General features: G+C 38.9%; 1 protein-coding gene across 4 annotated transcripts in view; it reads right to left on the bottom strand.

Moving 5' to 3' along the window:
• CEMIP (cell migration inducing hyaluronidase 1) overlaps window positions 1-14,006 on the bottom strand; it is a 126,981-nt gene that overhangs the window by 42,192 nt on the left and 70,783 nt on the right. For all 4 annotated transcript variants that reach the window (XM_072402733.1, XM_072402730.1, XM_072402732.1 and 1 more), the window contains 8 exons: window positions 12,928-13,068; window positions 11,695-11,833; window positions 10,689-10,925; window positions 10,188-10,367; window positions 8,210-8,280; window positions 6,516-6,611; window positions 3,626-3,747; window positions 700-841 (listed from right to left, as the gene is read on the bottom strand). In XM_072402733.1, coding sequence (XP_072258834.1) covers window positions 700-841; window positions 3,626-3,747; window positions 6,516-6,611; window positions 8,210-8,280; window positions 10,188-10,367; window positions 10,689-10,925; window positions 11,695-11,833; window positions 12,928-13,068 — 1,128 coding nt within the window. The remainder of the gene's footprint in view (window positions 1-699; window positions 842-3,625; window positions 3,748-6,515; window positions 6,612-8,209; window positions 8,281-10,187; window positions 10,368-10,688; window positions 10,926-11,694; window positions 11,834-12,927; window positions 13,069-14,006) is intronic.

Raw genomic sequence — 14,006 nt, 5'->3', positions numbered from 1 at the left:
AAAAATTCAAACTCAGGACTATTCACTAAGAAGGAATAAGGTTGGCTAAGAGTACCAGATATTGTCAGATATCCTACAACTGACCCAAGGCATGATTTATTAAAGCTCCCCAAGGCTGGAGAGGATACACTTTCATCAGTGAAGCTGGGGTGATATAGCAAACCTGGAATGCATTTAATAAAAGTCTTTTGATATTTGTTAGCAAATTATTTCAGTCTTGGACCAGATTCGTTACAGGTTTGCCAGATCACCCAAGTTCACAGATGAAAGTGTATCCTCTTCAGCTTTGGAAAGCTATAATAAATCAGGCCCATAGCGCTTTTTGGTCTTTAATGTGCGTAGAATATTCATATTGGGTTGAATGACCTTTAATATCACTCTCTGCAGAACGTTATGTCACAGGTACATAGGTATCTACACTGTATCAGTCCCTATACGTGTGCAAAGATTACAGTTTAGGAAAGGTCCCCTTTGAATGTAATTTTTGCTTGATATTTATTTTTCTTGGTAACAGATGAGTATATACATTGGGATCTAAATAAATATGTACAGGTTAATAATGTTTTTCATTAAACATCTTGTCCCCGTTGTATAAATCTAAAGAAATATGTTTAACAAAAATAGTTATATAAAATACTTTGTTTTTACTCCCCGTCATGTTTTTTTGCTAAACAATTTCCATTATGAAAAGATACTTACCAAGCTTTCCACAAAGGAATTGGACTTTGTAGTTTGGACATGGTGAGTGGGTTTGCTCGTTGTGTCGGCACTCAAATCTGTAATCATGGCCACCTTTATAAAAGACCTGGACTGGTATACTGGATCCATTTAATGTAGTAACCTGGGAATCACAAGATACGTGTTACTGCGCACAAATACGACTTTGCAATCCTTTGTGTACATATTCCACATTATAAGAGTTCTCTGGAGTTTAAATCCAATTTCCCTTTGGTTCAAAGTCTTTTTGCACCTAGGGAGCATCCCCAATTCCTTCCCTGGAGTACCTAACTAATATATAAGCATTAGTTGCAGGTCAATTTTACTCCTCCCTTTAACTCAAGTTATTATTATTATTATTAATAATAATAAGAATAATATTAATAAATAGGATTTTGTTAGGCAAACATATTACGCAGCGCTGTACAATAAATAGGGGTTGTAAATGACAGACAGTGACACAGGAGGATAGGACCCTCCCCCGAAGGTTCCTAAAGAAGAAGCCTCCTATGCCTACCCCTTGGCCCGGCCCTGAGGTCAGTTTAAGTGGCACCAATAATCTTTTTGGCTATCAGTAAGGGTGAAATTCTTCTCATGAGTCAGCAATGCAAGAGGAATTGTTCACACTTCTCGCTAATGTACTGTGAGCTGTGGATATTGTAATTATAGAAGTGGTTCCCTAAGAATTGAAAGTTATTTCAATGGTTCCCCCATGTTAAAAAGCTCAAGAAACCCTGTCCTAGCCTTTCTGGCCCATGCCATAGCTGCATATTGACCTTCAGATGTATTGATTACACAACAAGTCCAAATAAAAATCTATTTGTCAATTTGAAGTTGCTTTTAAGTTTCAAGCAGCTCAGGAATTGGAAGTTAAAAAGTAATTCTTACATTTCATAGCACATTTGTTTCTGATTTGTACCAGTAGAACTGACCATTAATATTGTAGGTTGTTGGCTTAGTTAGTCCAGTCCTAACTGCCTTCATTCCTACGAGATCCAGCATAATACTTGTGAGAATGACACGTTTATGTACTGTTTTCCATTCACGCACAATATAGTCTTTGTTTGATAATTTATTATTTAAGATGAGATTTTGCTTCCCTGTTGTTAAACCAAACAGTATCTTTAAATGCTCTCTGTGAGGTCGTTTGATGGCACTCCGCCTAATTCCCTACCTAGTGAGACGTGAATGCGGAGGCTCCTGCTCCTTCTGCAGGGCTGTCTGCATTACATGCCTGGGAATGACACCGATAACTAATCCGGTCATTCCAAAAGAGCTTAAAATGCCTTCTGAGACCACAAAAAAGGATGTAATAGGATATTTAGCATACGGTCTTATTTATGGTTAGCAATGGGAAACCGTTGTTCCTGGGTGTGAAAGCCTGATGTTTTATTAACTACGAGACAGGGAGCAAAACAATATCCACATGGTATGTCTGTTCTTCCTTTCTCTGAATTAACATTGACTTCCTTCTAGTAGTACAGTCTTATTTGTTGCTTTATTTACGAGACACACATTCATTTTTGAATTTCCTTTATAATAACAATTTGAATATGAAAATAGCATCATATTTATTAAGACATAGAAATGCTGGAGCAGTACCTAGCACATAGGGGTATACTTTGAGCCATTGGGCCCTCTATTACCTCTTATGCCTTTCAGATCCACATTTATGTACATCAGTACATTCTGCTTTACATTTTGGGGCGAATATTACCCACTGGGGTAAATGGCAGTAAGAGAGGTGCTGCCCCCCCCCATACTCCTGCATCTTACATCTTTAATATCTAAGACCAACTGTGTTTTTTAATGACGTTTGTAGTGAAGTGCACGTGTCATGAAGCACGATTGGAATAAGCTGGAAAGACAACCAGTACAAGTTAAGGGGTAAAATGTTCCAACATCCTGGGAGTTGGCCAAAAAAACTAAAAGATTATTCTTGAAAGTACCAGGGGGTATCACGCAATAAAGGAACTCCAATTCCCCCTAAAACCCTACCCAATGGCGGAAATCAAGCCTTCTCAACTTTTCTCAAAGTTGTCCACATCATGAATCCTACTCCATGATAAAGATCCTTGTGCTTTGAAAAATAATTTTACATAAAGGATTGGTATTTTTAACTCTGTGCTGCCTTTTTATTCATATATCAATAAAAGAGATATAATGCTTTTAAAGATTGCATTTAAGACATTGGCAGGGGTGTAGTTAAAGAAAAAGAAGAGGGGGCACAGTACTATCGATGGCAAGCACACATGCGCATCGTTGTTATGTAAACGTGCCCGCACCACTACACCCCTGCTTATGTTTCACTCAAAGGGGCCGAAACTTCCCCCAGAGTGGCATCATAATACCAGAACCCTTCCACTCTCCCAGGTCTGAGGGTGCAATAGGAGAGTGGGCAGGTTGTGTGGGCCTCCCACCTCCCTGAGCCTGCAATTCCATACGAGAGACATGGTCCACGGCTCTGGCCGGTGCACCCCTCCAGTGGGGTCCTTCTGACCTCACGAGGGGTGGACCGGCCAGAACAGCAAACCACCAAAAAATTCTTTGCAAAATAGGAGTGGGCACGCGTGCCCATTCCCGACAAGAGTGAGGGCATGGCATTCCCACCCGTGCCCACCCCACCATAACCGTGGACAGTGGTGTGAAGGACTTTGCTACTTGGGTAAAACCAGGAGTAATGTGGGTGATGGATTTACTACTTTTATTTTATTTTAAATTCTTACTACATGAAATATCAATTGGTACCAATTTGAAATAGTTTTGATACAGAATCTGGGTTTGCTGTTGATCCCAATGCTAGACGGCCCAATCATTTGGCTATGAACAAGATAAATATGAAGTGGAAGGGATTGAAGCAATCTGAATTATGTTTCCCCTATACCATGGCACAGTATATTATACATACATTGATATCAACTGGATGGGTGCAGATTTTGCCAGGATGTCTCGCCCGGAATTCAGACAGTTTCTCCCAATCTCTGTACCGTGTGCTCTCATACTTATCAAACCAGTCTGTCCATTCCACATCTGGAACATAGAAAATACAAAACTTACAAGCCTGCCAGAATAACTTGTTTATTTGTAAGTAGCAACAAATGAAATCTGCACCAGACACAAGACAGAATTACACGTTGATTTCCAACAAAATGACAATCGGGATTATAGGTCCATGTCTAGCTGGAAACCACTCACTCGTCTGACATCATACCAGACAGGTCAGTCTTAGTTTAGCGGACATGGCTGACCATTTAGATTCTCCAGGTTCTGCTATGTGATAATATGATTTTTGAAATTGGCATTGGTAACCCTGCTCATGTTCCACCACATTTTTCAGCCATGGATTTGAAGATGTCAGTCTTGCCAGTGTCATATATATATATATATATATATATATATATATATATAGTGCCCTGAGCTAATAATTTACATTAGCTTAGGCAAACCCAGGCAGCTTCTTACTTTACTGCTAAATGACAAAACAAATTCTGATTCTTTACAGCTACAGCAGCCAAACTACATCGTGTCATGCTTCCAAGGTTCAGTACTCATGCATGTTGTTAGTTAACCACTGATACTAATCAGATTAAAATTCCATATATTGTTAGTTTCCAGGGTAAGTTTGATTCAGACCCCTGGCAGAGAGATAATAACATCAGTCGTTAGAAATAATACTTTGATAATTCTCTATTTGTCACTTCTACAAGCCCTGACAAATGTAACTATTTTGTATCAATCAGTTTAAGAATGACAGGGAACACATTACTTTTAAAACACACCTTCTATAATGTAAGTAAAACCATTTAAAGCTGGACTTGAGACAGATATAAAAAACACAAAGTATTGCAGCTCTATAGTCATTTTTACATCATTTAATGATTTTACATTGCTAGCCAGTGTAAAGAATACCACTTATGTTGTTGGGCATTGGGAAAACAATCCTATGCATTGCTGGTCAGTGGTAAGAATGCCCCATACATTGCTGGCCAGGGGTAAGTATTCCCCATACACTGCCAGCCAATGTAAGCATTGCCTCCTACTTTGCTAGACAGGGTGAAAATGCCCAATTTGGTATTGGCCAATGGGAGAAATTCCCCTTACGTTCCTGGCCAATGGGAGAAATTTCCCTTACATTGCTGGCCAGTGGTAAGGTACCCCATATATTGCAGATCAGGGGTAAGTATACCCCACTCATTGCTTGCCAATGGAAAGAATGCCCCCAACTTTGCTAGACAGGATGAAAATAATGCTCCTTATGTTGTTGGCGAATGAGAGAAATGCCCCTTACATTGCTGGACAGTGGTAAGAATGTCCTTAAATTGCTGACCAGGGGTACGTATAGCCCATACATTGCTGGCCAATGGAGAAAATGACCCTTACTTTGCCAGGAATTACCCTTATGTTGTTGGCCAATAAGAGAAATGCCCCTGACATTGCTGTATATTGGTAAGGATTCCCCATGCATTGCTGGCCAATTGAAGACATGCCCCCCTATTTGCTAGCCAGGGTGAATAATGCCTCTTATGTTGTTAGTCAATGGGGGAAATGCCCCTTACATTGCTAGCCAGTGGGAACAATTCGCCCCTAAAGATAGCTAAAAGATGATTGTTCTTAGTGGTAACAGATAGAAATTGCTCAATATTCAAGGAAGCATAGTAACCATAGGGTCCCAATGTATCCCTGTTGAGAAAAAATGGTCTGATCAGGGTCCTCTCCTCCTCCTATGTCATTATCTGTCTGTCATTTGTAACCCCTATATAATGTACAGTACTACAATACATGTTGGCACTTTATAAATACTGAATAATAATAATAATAATAATAATAAAAGGAAGAGCAGTTGTTGGCAGCCATACTAAGCAATACCATTGCTCTTGAATTCTGCATTAGAGCTGTAAAATCTGATGTGGATGCTACGGGTAACTACGGTAAAGTTTTTTTTCCAGTGTACATATTTGTATGCAACAATCATTATTCAATATGCACTAGACAGCCAAATAATTATCTTCTACAGGACTGATTCCAGGAAGTTGATATCTAATTTTGGGTTTCAATAATTAGTTCAATATGACTGGTCTTTGCAATGCTGGTAGCCTGGATCTACCAGCCAGTCTTACATACAAAGATGTGCAAGGTTTACCATGCAATATCCTAGGGGCCTGGAATCACAGGGGTAGTAGACAGATTTTGTAAATCTTTCTCTTTATCCTGAATAATGTCCAGTCTCTTGCACATATACATCAATTAGAAAAGAAATCCTGGCGCCAATGAAAACAGTTTTTTTTTCTTTTTCAGTAATTAAAAATAGCAAGTGACATTTTCAGGTTGAGCAATAAATTGGAGCAATAATGTATTCAGGACAGTACATTTGCTGTTGTTGTCCAGCTAGGGCCAAAAAACCAGAGACCTCAGTCAGCCAAGATCAGCAAACAAGCAAGTGAGTTAAAAGGGACGTCTGTGTCTGACAACTGGAAGCTCATACATTTTACGTGTGCACAGTGCAGGGACTGCCGGAGACTTCTGCATGTCTGCAGCTTCCAAATAAATGATCCGTGTGTTCCAAAAAAGCACGGTGAGAACTTCAGCCCTTATGAACCAATGGGACACGAAGGAAAGCAAATATGGGAAATTTATAGAAAATTGTGGTTTCTGTGCTTTTGAATACATAATGTCGGATCTGTCAGACAGAGAAATAAACTTCAGATTGTTAATAAATATAAATAAGCCTTTTCTTTGGCTGTAGGGGACTCCAGGGCTGTATTTTAGTGTTATGTTAAAAGCCATTCGTTTTCACTTACCCTGAATCCACTGGCTGGTTGAAGAAACGTTAAAGTATTTCCCGTTTTCAGCTTGGAAAAGTTTGTGTACTTGAGCCAGTGCAGACCCTCGGCTTCCTGTAAAACACAAATAGCTCAGGAAACTTGCGGAGTAAATAGACAGCAGCAGGTAACTGTACACATGAAATCATAGAGGACTGGAAAACCCCAGTCTACAAATCTCATATTTCTTTGTGCCGGGTGTCATTATTTCTATTTATATATGAAGATCTATAGACACAACAGGGGCTGTAAATACACAACAGAACAATTACGTATAGGAAGTGGTTATTGTGAACCAGTAATCATGCAAACAGTCAAGGCTTCGCTATGAATTTGGATTAACTCCTTAAAATGATCATAAGCAATGGATGGAAATGTGTGGATTTGTCAGTAATCTTGTTTTTACAGGATCAAGTGTGCATTGTTTGAATGCAATGTAGAATCTTCCCATTGAAAGACATTCTGTGGCTGTTGCATTGCTTTGCTTTAAAACCAATGGTGCTTGCTGTGTTGGTATTAAAGCAAAGCATCCCAGGTCAATAGAGAATACATCGAAAACATTGCAGTAATGCAGGCCTAATGCATCGTAAAGTGTTCCAACATGGGTTGCATTGGTGGCATATAGAGGTAGTAAATGAGATTCAAAAAAGATGTGTTTTATGCAATTTATTACAAATTTTATGAAAATTGTACTGACTTGAAACGGAGCAAACTATGAACTTTGCAGTAGGTGCAGTTTGCATAATCTTGCATGTGGATTGCATTAAAGTCTGTTTCTGCATCTACAGTAGTTGACAATGTCTAGTGGCCTTATAGGCTTGTGGAGACTAAATTTAATTCTACATCTAAGGATGGGCTGGACCCAAATTAAGTAGAACATAGATGATGTTTACCTTGTCAACCACTTGTATGACAATAAGAATATTGGGCCTGATATATTAAAGCTCTCCAAGGCTGGAGAGGATACAGTTTCATCAGTGAAGCTGGGTGATCCAGAAAACCTGGAATAGATTTCTTTAAAGTTATTTGCTCTTTGCAAGCAAATGTTTTGAATACGGGACAAGATCTATTCCAGGTTTGTTGGATCACCCAGCTTCACTGATGAAAGTGTATCCTCTCCAGCCTTGGAGAGCTGTAATAAATCAGGCCCGTTGGCTGTGGTCTGATTGTTAAGTACACAGCAGGCTCAGTTCCCATTTGCCTAAAGTTGTCAGAAGCACCTCTGGCAATCACTTGAAAAATAGGAATGCTGTCTGCTATGAACCTTAACAATCAGCTTGCAGTTGAATTTTACATTATCAACATCAGCTATAACCCTGCCTCTCATGAGACACTACATATAGCTTCTCCCACTAACAGCTCTATAGAGAATGAATGGGAATGGCAATCACTGCCAATGTTTGTCAAATGCTCAGACAATCGTTCTTTAAGAACCGGCACGGTGACCGAGCAGTTGGCAAGGTGCCAGACACCAGGAGTCGCACAGGGATGCTCTATTCCCAAGCAGATCTAAACCTGCCCTTATATACAGGAAGCAGGTAATATGATATTATTGTATTTAATATGAGTTTTCAGGCTCCTGCTGTGTATAACAAACTGTTTTTTTTATTCATTCCACAAGGCAAACAAGACCGGGGAATATTCCATGTCACACATTCAGCATTTTGTTGTACCCTGGTACTCCACGTGGTCTTCCACAGAACTGGATGGATCGCCTTTCACGGTGATAAAACTCCAGGGGTGTCTGGAATAAACAGAACAACCTGTATTTTATAACAAGGAACAAGTCTCTCCACATACTGAGGCTCTGTAACTAAGACGCCTGAGCAGAGACAGACAGAGAGACGGCCTGTACGCAGAAACTTGCCACAGCCTAAAGAGACTCTATCATAGCAAATACACATACAGGTTTCCTTCTTTTTTTAATAAAGGGCAAACAACAATTAGGTACATTAATCTCCAGCAGCCAATCAGGGATCAGAATCCAGCAGAATATTCGTGTGCATGGTTTTTATGATTGGCAGTTTTTTTTAGAACAATATTTAGGGCACTCAGTAAGTATACAAAATGTAGGGGAATAATTAGATATACAAAGGACTCTACAAAGATCATATTGATTATATATATATATATATATATATATATATATATATATATAAATTATTTGTAGAAGTAAACTCAAACTGAATAACATTTACTTTGCAAAAGCAATGTATCCCATTTTTATATCTAAGGATGCGTTTACTGACAGTGATAACATAGGAACATGGATGTATAAAGTGTGTTGGAATAGCAAATTTCTATTCAAGTTTCTATTGGAATCCAGGGTGCCAGTAACAGTGTTGTCACACCATACCATTCCCTAAACAAGGACCTTTCCCTTTATGGAAGGATTAGCAGGTTTGTTTTTAAGAAAGCTCCAAAATGACTTCTGAATTACATTAACATATTTAAACTAATATGTAATTATAGTGATTGGGTTTATATGGATTTTATGTATACTGGTATTAAAGATTCCATGCACTTTCCATGGGATTTTCTTAGATTATAAAATATAATCCCAAATAAAGCTACTTGTTTGTCAGACAGAAGCAGAAAAGTGTCTGCTGATTTCATATATTGAGTTATGGGCTCATTGAATTTTTTTTAATTAGGAATATAATTATATTAATATTGTTTTTACTTTATTAAGAATAATAATACTCCCAATTAAAAAAAATCACCAGCATGATTTGATCGATGGTAATACAGCTTTTAAATTGGCTTGGTAACCACAGTTGTCTTGCAGTCTATGTTGGACAGCCATTAAAAATGGCATTATTATCACTATTAGGTATGTATATAGCACTGGCATATTCTGTAGCTCTGTACAGAGCTTATTGTCATCTCACTGTACCCCAGAGGAGCTCACACTCTTGTCATAGTCTAATATAGGTTTTTGGGTGGAAGCCAATAAACCTACCAGTATGAGTTTCAGGATGCTGAAGAATGTGACTGCTGGAAACCCATGCACCAACAAAAAGAGATTATACAATCTTCATGTGCATAATGGTCCTGATTTATGAAAGTTCTCCAAGGCTAGAGAGAATACACTTTCAGAAGTGAAGCTGAGTGATCCAACAAAACTGGAATGGATTTCTTCAAAGTCATTTGCTGTTTGCTAGCATATGTTTTGAATCCAGGACCAGATTCATTTCAGGTTTGCTGGATCACACAGCTTCACTGGGGAAGTGTATCCTCTCCAGCCTTGGAGAGCTTTAATAAATCAGGCCCAATGTCTTGGCCGGGCTTCAAAGCTGAGACGCTACTCTCCCGGTTCTCAACCAGGGTTTGGTGGAACCTTGGGTTTTCCCCAGAGGTTGCTAGGGGTTAGTTGAATTATTGTGGATGGTGACTGTATAGTTTTGGGTCCAACATCAATGGGTAGAGCCATTGTCATGATGCCAATGATCTTTTTAGCTTGCTGTAAAGGTGGAATTATGAACCACTTGGTTAACTCAATGTCCACCAATGTAAATGACATTTTTCTTATTGACCATCTCAGGTATTCCCTAACACCTGAAAACTATATTAAGTGTTCCTCTGGGGGAAAAGTTTGAGAATCACTGATGTAAAGTGTGGATGGTAGTACAAATATCCTACAATACTGACCGGAAACCCAGATGTAGGAAGTGTCTGCTCCCCAGTTTGGTCATCACTTTCTTTGCAGTATCATCGAGGTGGCGGGAGCCCTCATCATTCACAGCTACGGACAAAATTGTACCCTCTGGGATGGATTTAATGTATTGAGCCAAACGGATGCTTTCGTCTTTAGATTTGTATGTGTCAAACCTGTTAGTTGGAAAGCAAGACATAAATTGCTTGTGGACACAGGTATAACAGAATTGTTTATATTATTTCAAAATCTCCAAGATCTTCAGAAATGCTATGCAAAGTCAGAACATGCAATACAGGGGGTGAACCAATAATTTTGTAACAAATACAAATAAATAAAATGAAAGGGATGGAAGCCTTGTTCAGACTAGTTGATGCCACACAACCCATTCTATAAATTCTATACCAGGATTTTTGTTCTTGATTTATTACTTGAACAGCAACTCTCTACCATCATATTAGAAGGACAGGAAGACTAAGATCTTCTCAGGGACTTACCTGTCAGCATGAATCACCTTGCCAGTTTTACGGTCAATGGCATGGACAATGATGCCGCGATGACCCCAGCTCTTCTCAAAGAAGTATCCGCCCTCACTCATGCCACCTGGGTGTAGGGTTCTTTCCAGGAAAGTCCAGGACATCTTCTTCTTGCCGTGAATTTCTAGAGTTCCTCTATGACCCACACCGATGTATTTGTGGCCAAAGTAATCATGAGGAGGTTCAGCTCCATCTGACCTATATGGTAAAAAGCATCATTGGAAAAGTGTACACAGGTGTCAAGAATTCAAATGTGCTAAATTACAAGGTCTGTTCAACCTCCCTCTTTCTGGCACATTCATAACTTTCTACTGTGTTTTTGGGTGGCCTCAGCCTTTTGTGAAATGGTCACCTACTGTGCAACCTGCTTCCCACCCTCCTGCATTATATGAAGCGAATAAAAATTTACACAGAGCAGCTATGGACTGGCTAGGTGGTTGATAACCCATGCTATCCCCAGTGCCAAAAACTCTTATTCATTCAGTAGGTAAGTCTTTCCATTTTCAATAACAGTGGTTAAGGGTGCAGTGCAGCTAGGTAGTCCTTAGCCACTCCATATAAATTAAACTATAAAACCAGGCAGGGTAGCCTAGTGCAGAAAATTAAAAACAAGATAAACATACTCTATAATTTAATTTTGCAAAGAACTCCCAATCATAAATGAAAAAAAAAACATGCAATTTTGCTTGCACATGATTTGATGGCTGAAATCAGCTTGTTACAATTCACTTTGCTAAGTGTACAGCCTAAACTTTTTTTAATAAATCAACTCTAATGTGTCCTCTGGCTCACACAGCTGCTTCTTTTCTGTGTCTGATTTTGTAACCTTTTCCTCGCTTGTCTCCTCTGTTTATATTTCCACATCCAGTCAAAGTCTAAGCTGACCACAAGTCTTGCATTGCGTGGTCTCGTGGTTGAAAAATGAACAACTCATCCCTTGTTGTTAGGCAATTGCTAATAAGTTTACCTTCCATACAAGATGATGGTGAGATATCCATGGAAAGGGCAGTCTTCGCTCCCTATGTGCAGCTCTGCCCCATCCTCAATCAGTATAAATCTAGTACGGATGATGATGGCTTTTCCACTGGGCTTTACCACAAGCTTTCCTGTAATATAAAATGCATACTATGTATAACCTGAATATAAGCCGATAATATAAACTGCTGTAATTTACTAAGAAACCAGGTGCTTGCCTCGAGTATAAGCCTAGATCCCGTACAACAACACCTGCACCCTCCCAAAGCCAGCAGGATCACTTCAATCCCTCATGGCATAACATCGCTGTTACCCCCTTGCCTTTCCATTTCATGGGGGTCACATTGAGGATATTTCCCACCTTGAAGAAAATTTTAGTGTATTCACAGGACAAGAAACAAGTAAAATATACCGAATAGGAGGATGATTCCAAATAAAATTAAAAAAAAAAACGGGGTTAAAACCCTTTCCCTATATTGAGATGTAAAGAGTAGTTTTAGATTTAATTATTCTATTAAGAAGTTTAAATATGATTGGTGGCTGCGAGACACAAAAACAACAGACATGTGGTTGTTCTAGCCACCAGTTGCGGTGTTCCAAGATCCAAAATTTACATACAAAGAACATTGTTGCCCCATGCTTTGATAAAACACTTTACAGGTAGACTTCATTCTCTGGCCCTGATTTATGAAAGCTCTCCAAGGCTGGAGAGAATACACTTTCAGAAGTGAACTGGGTGATCCAGAAAACATGGAATGGATTTTTAAAAATCATTTTCTATTTGTTAGCAAATGTTTTGAATCCTGGACCAGATCCATTCCAGGTTTGCTGGATCACCCAGCTTCACTTCTGAAAGTGTATTCTCTCCAGCCTTGGAGAGCTTTCATAAATCAGGGCCATTGCATGCATTTCAAGGTAAGTTGTTACCTTATTGCCTAACATTTGGTTATAAATAGCAAACCTTGGATAAAAAGATAATTAACAAATCGGCCAAAGTTCAGATAACTCCGGCCATTATTGAGGCCAATGTGTTTCAGATGAAGCCTCTTTGGCTCAGCACTCAGGGAATCCGCTTATGAATTTACCAACTGCCAAGGAATCTGGCTCAGCTGATCAACAATATGATTTGTTTAAATAAACAGATGAATAAATGCACATTTTCTGCTGAAATATATGCCTTTTGGGAAGCCTTCCCCTAGTGAGCCTTGCACAATAGCTGACTTACCCCCGTTGGTGATACGTATGGAGTGTACGGTTACAGAAGACGTCAGAAGGAGCTTTTGGCCTCCGTCAATGGTCACACGGTTTTCTTCACTGTGCTCGGGGCTCCAAAGCTCCAAGTCAGGGTCTTCATGCGGACAAATTCCTAACATTGAAAATAAATATATACAGGGATTGTAATGGTATTTGCTGAGTGGCTGCCATTGCTAGGTGAATCACACTCAAGTATGAAAACACACCGAGGAATTCTGGCAAGCAAAAGAACAAAAAAACATGCCCAAATATTAACTCAATACGGTCTATTACAGCAAAGGAAAATGAAACACATAATCTAAGTAATAAGGTATAGGTAAAAAATAATGAAAAATCAAAGACCAGTCAGCCAGTTATATAGTGCTGGGTGAATTGCCTTACAGCCCCGAACGTTTGTTTAATGGGTTATCTAAATCCTGTGGACATAATATTAAAGGGTTTTTTCTTGGACTCTATAAGTGTAATGGTATTTCCGTTTTTTGTGAAAAGTGCTGCTTTTTATAGTTCTGCCCATGCCTGAGCTCAAGAGCCTACAATAGCTTTCAAAACACAATCAAGAAAATCTCAATTACACTGAATACAAAATAAATAAATTAAGAATTTGCAAACATTATTGAGACTTTTTTAATGACTGCATAAGGCTTCCTTCCCACTATGGCTTTGTATTTTTCAAAACCACATGCATTGTATAGGCATCCCAATGTACCATGTTGCATGGAAATGTAATGTATTCTTTGCTTTTAGGAGTACACAGAAATGCTTAGCATGAATAAATTGCAACTCCAACACGTGTCTTGCACATCTCCAAATGGAAACATTTGAGGTAACACACTAGTAACTAAACAAATAAACTCTGAGATTAACTCAATATCTGGGACTTTAGAGGCCAACCATAATCAATTTAAACAGCTTATCAAAGCTTATCAAAACAAATCATTATTAGAACATTAAAAACATAAATGTTAAAACCATATAAAATGTGCGATAGATATAACTAAATACTCCTGTCTAGGTTGCCCATATATATGGGGGAAAAACCTTTCTGATTTC

This window comes from Pyxicephalus adspersus, chromosome 2 (genome assembly GCF_032062135.1).
Source record: "Pyxicephalus adspersus chromosome 2, UCB_Pads_2.0, whole genome shotgun sequence".
NCBI classification, from domain to species: domain Eukaryota; kingdom Metazoa; phylum Chordata; class Amphibia; order Anura; family Pyxicephalidae; genus Pyxicephalus; species Pyxicephalus adspersus.
This window is presented reverse-complemented; position numbering and strand designations above follow the sequence as displayed.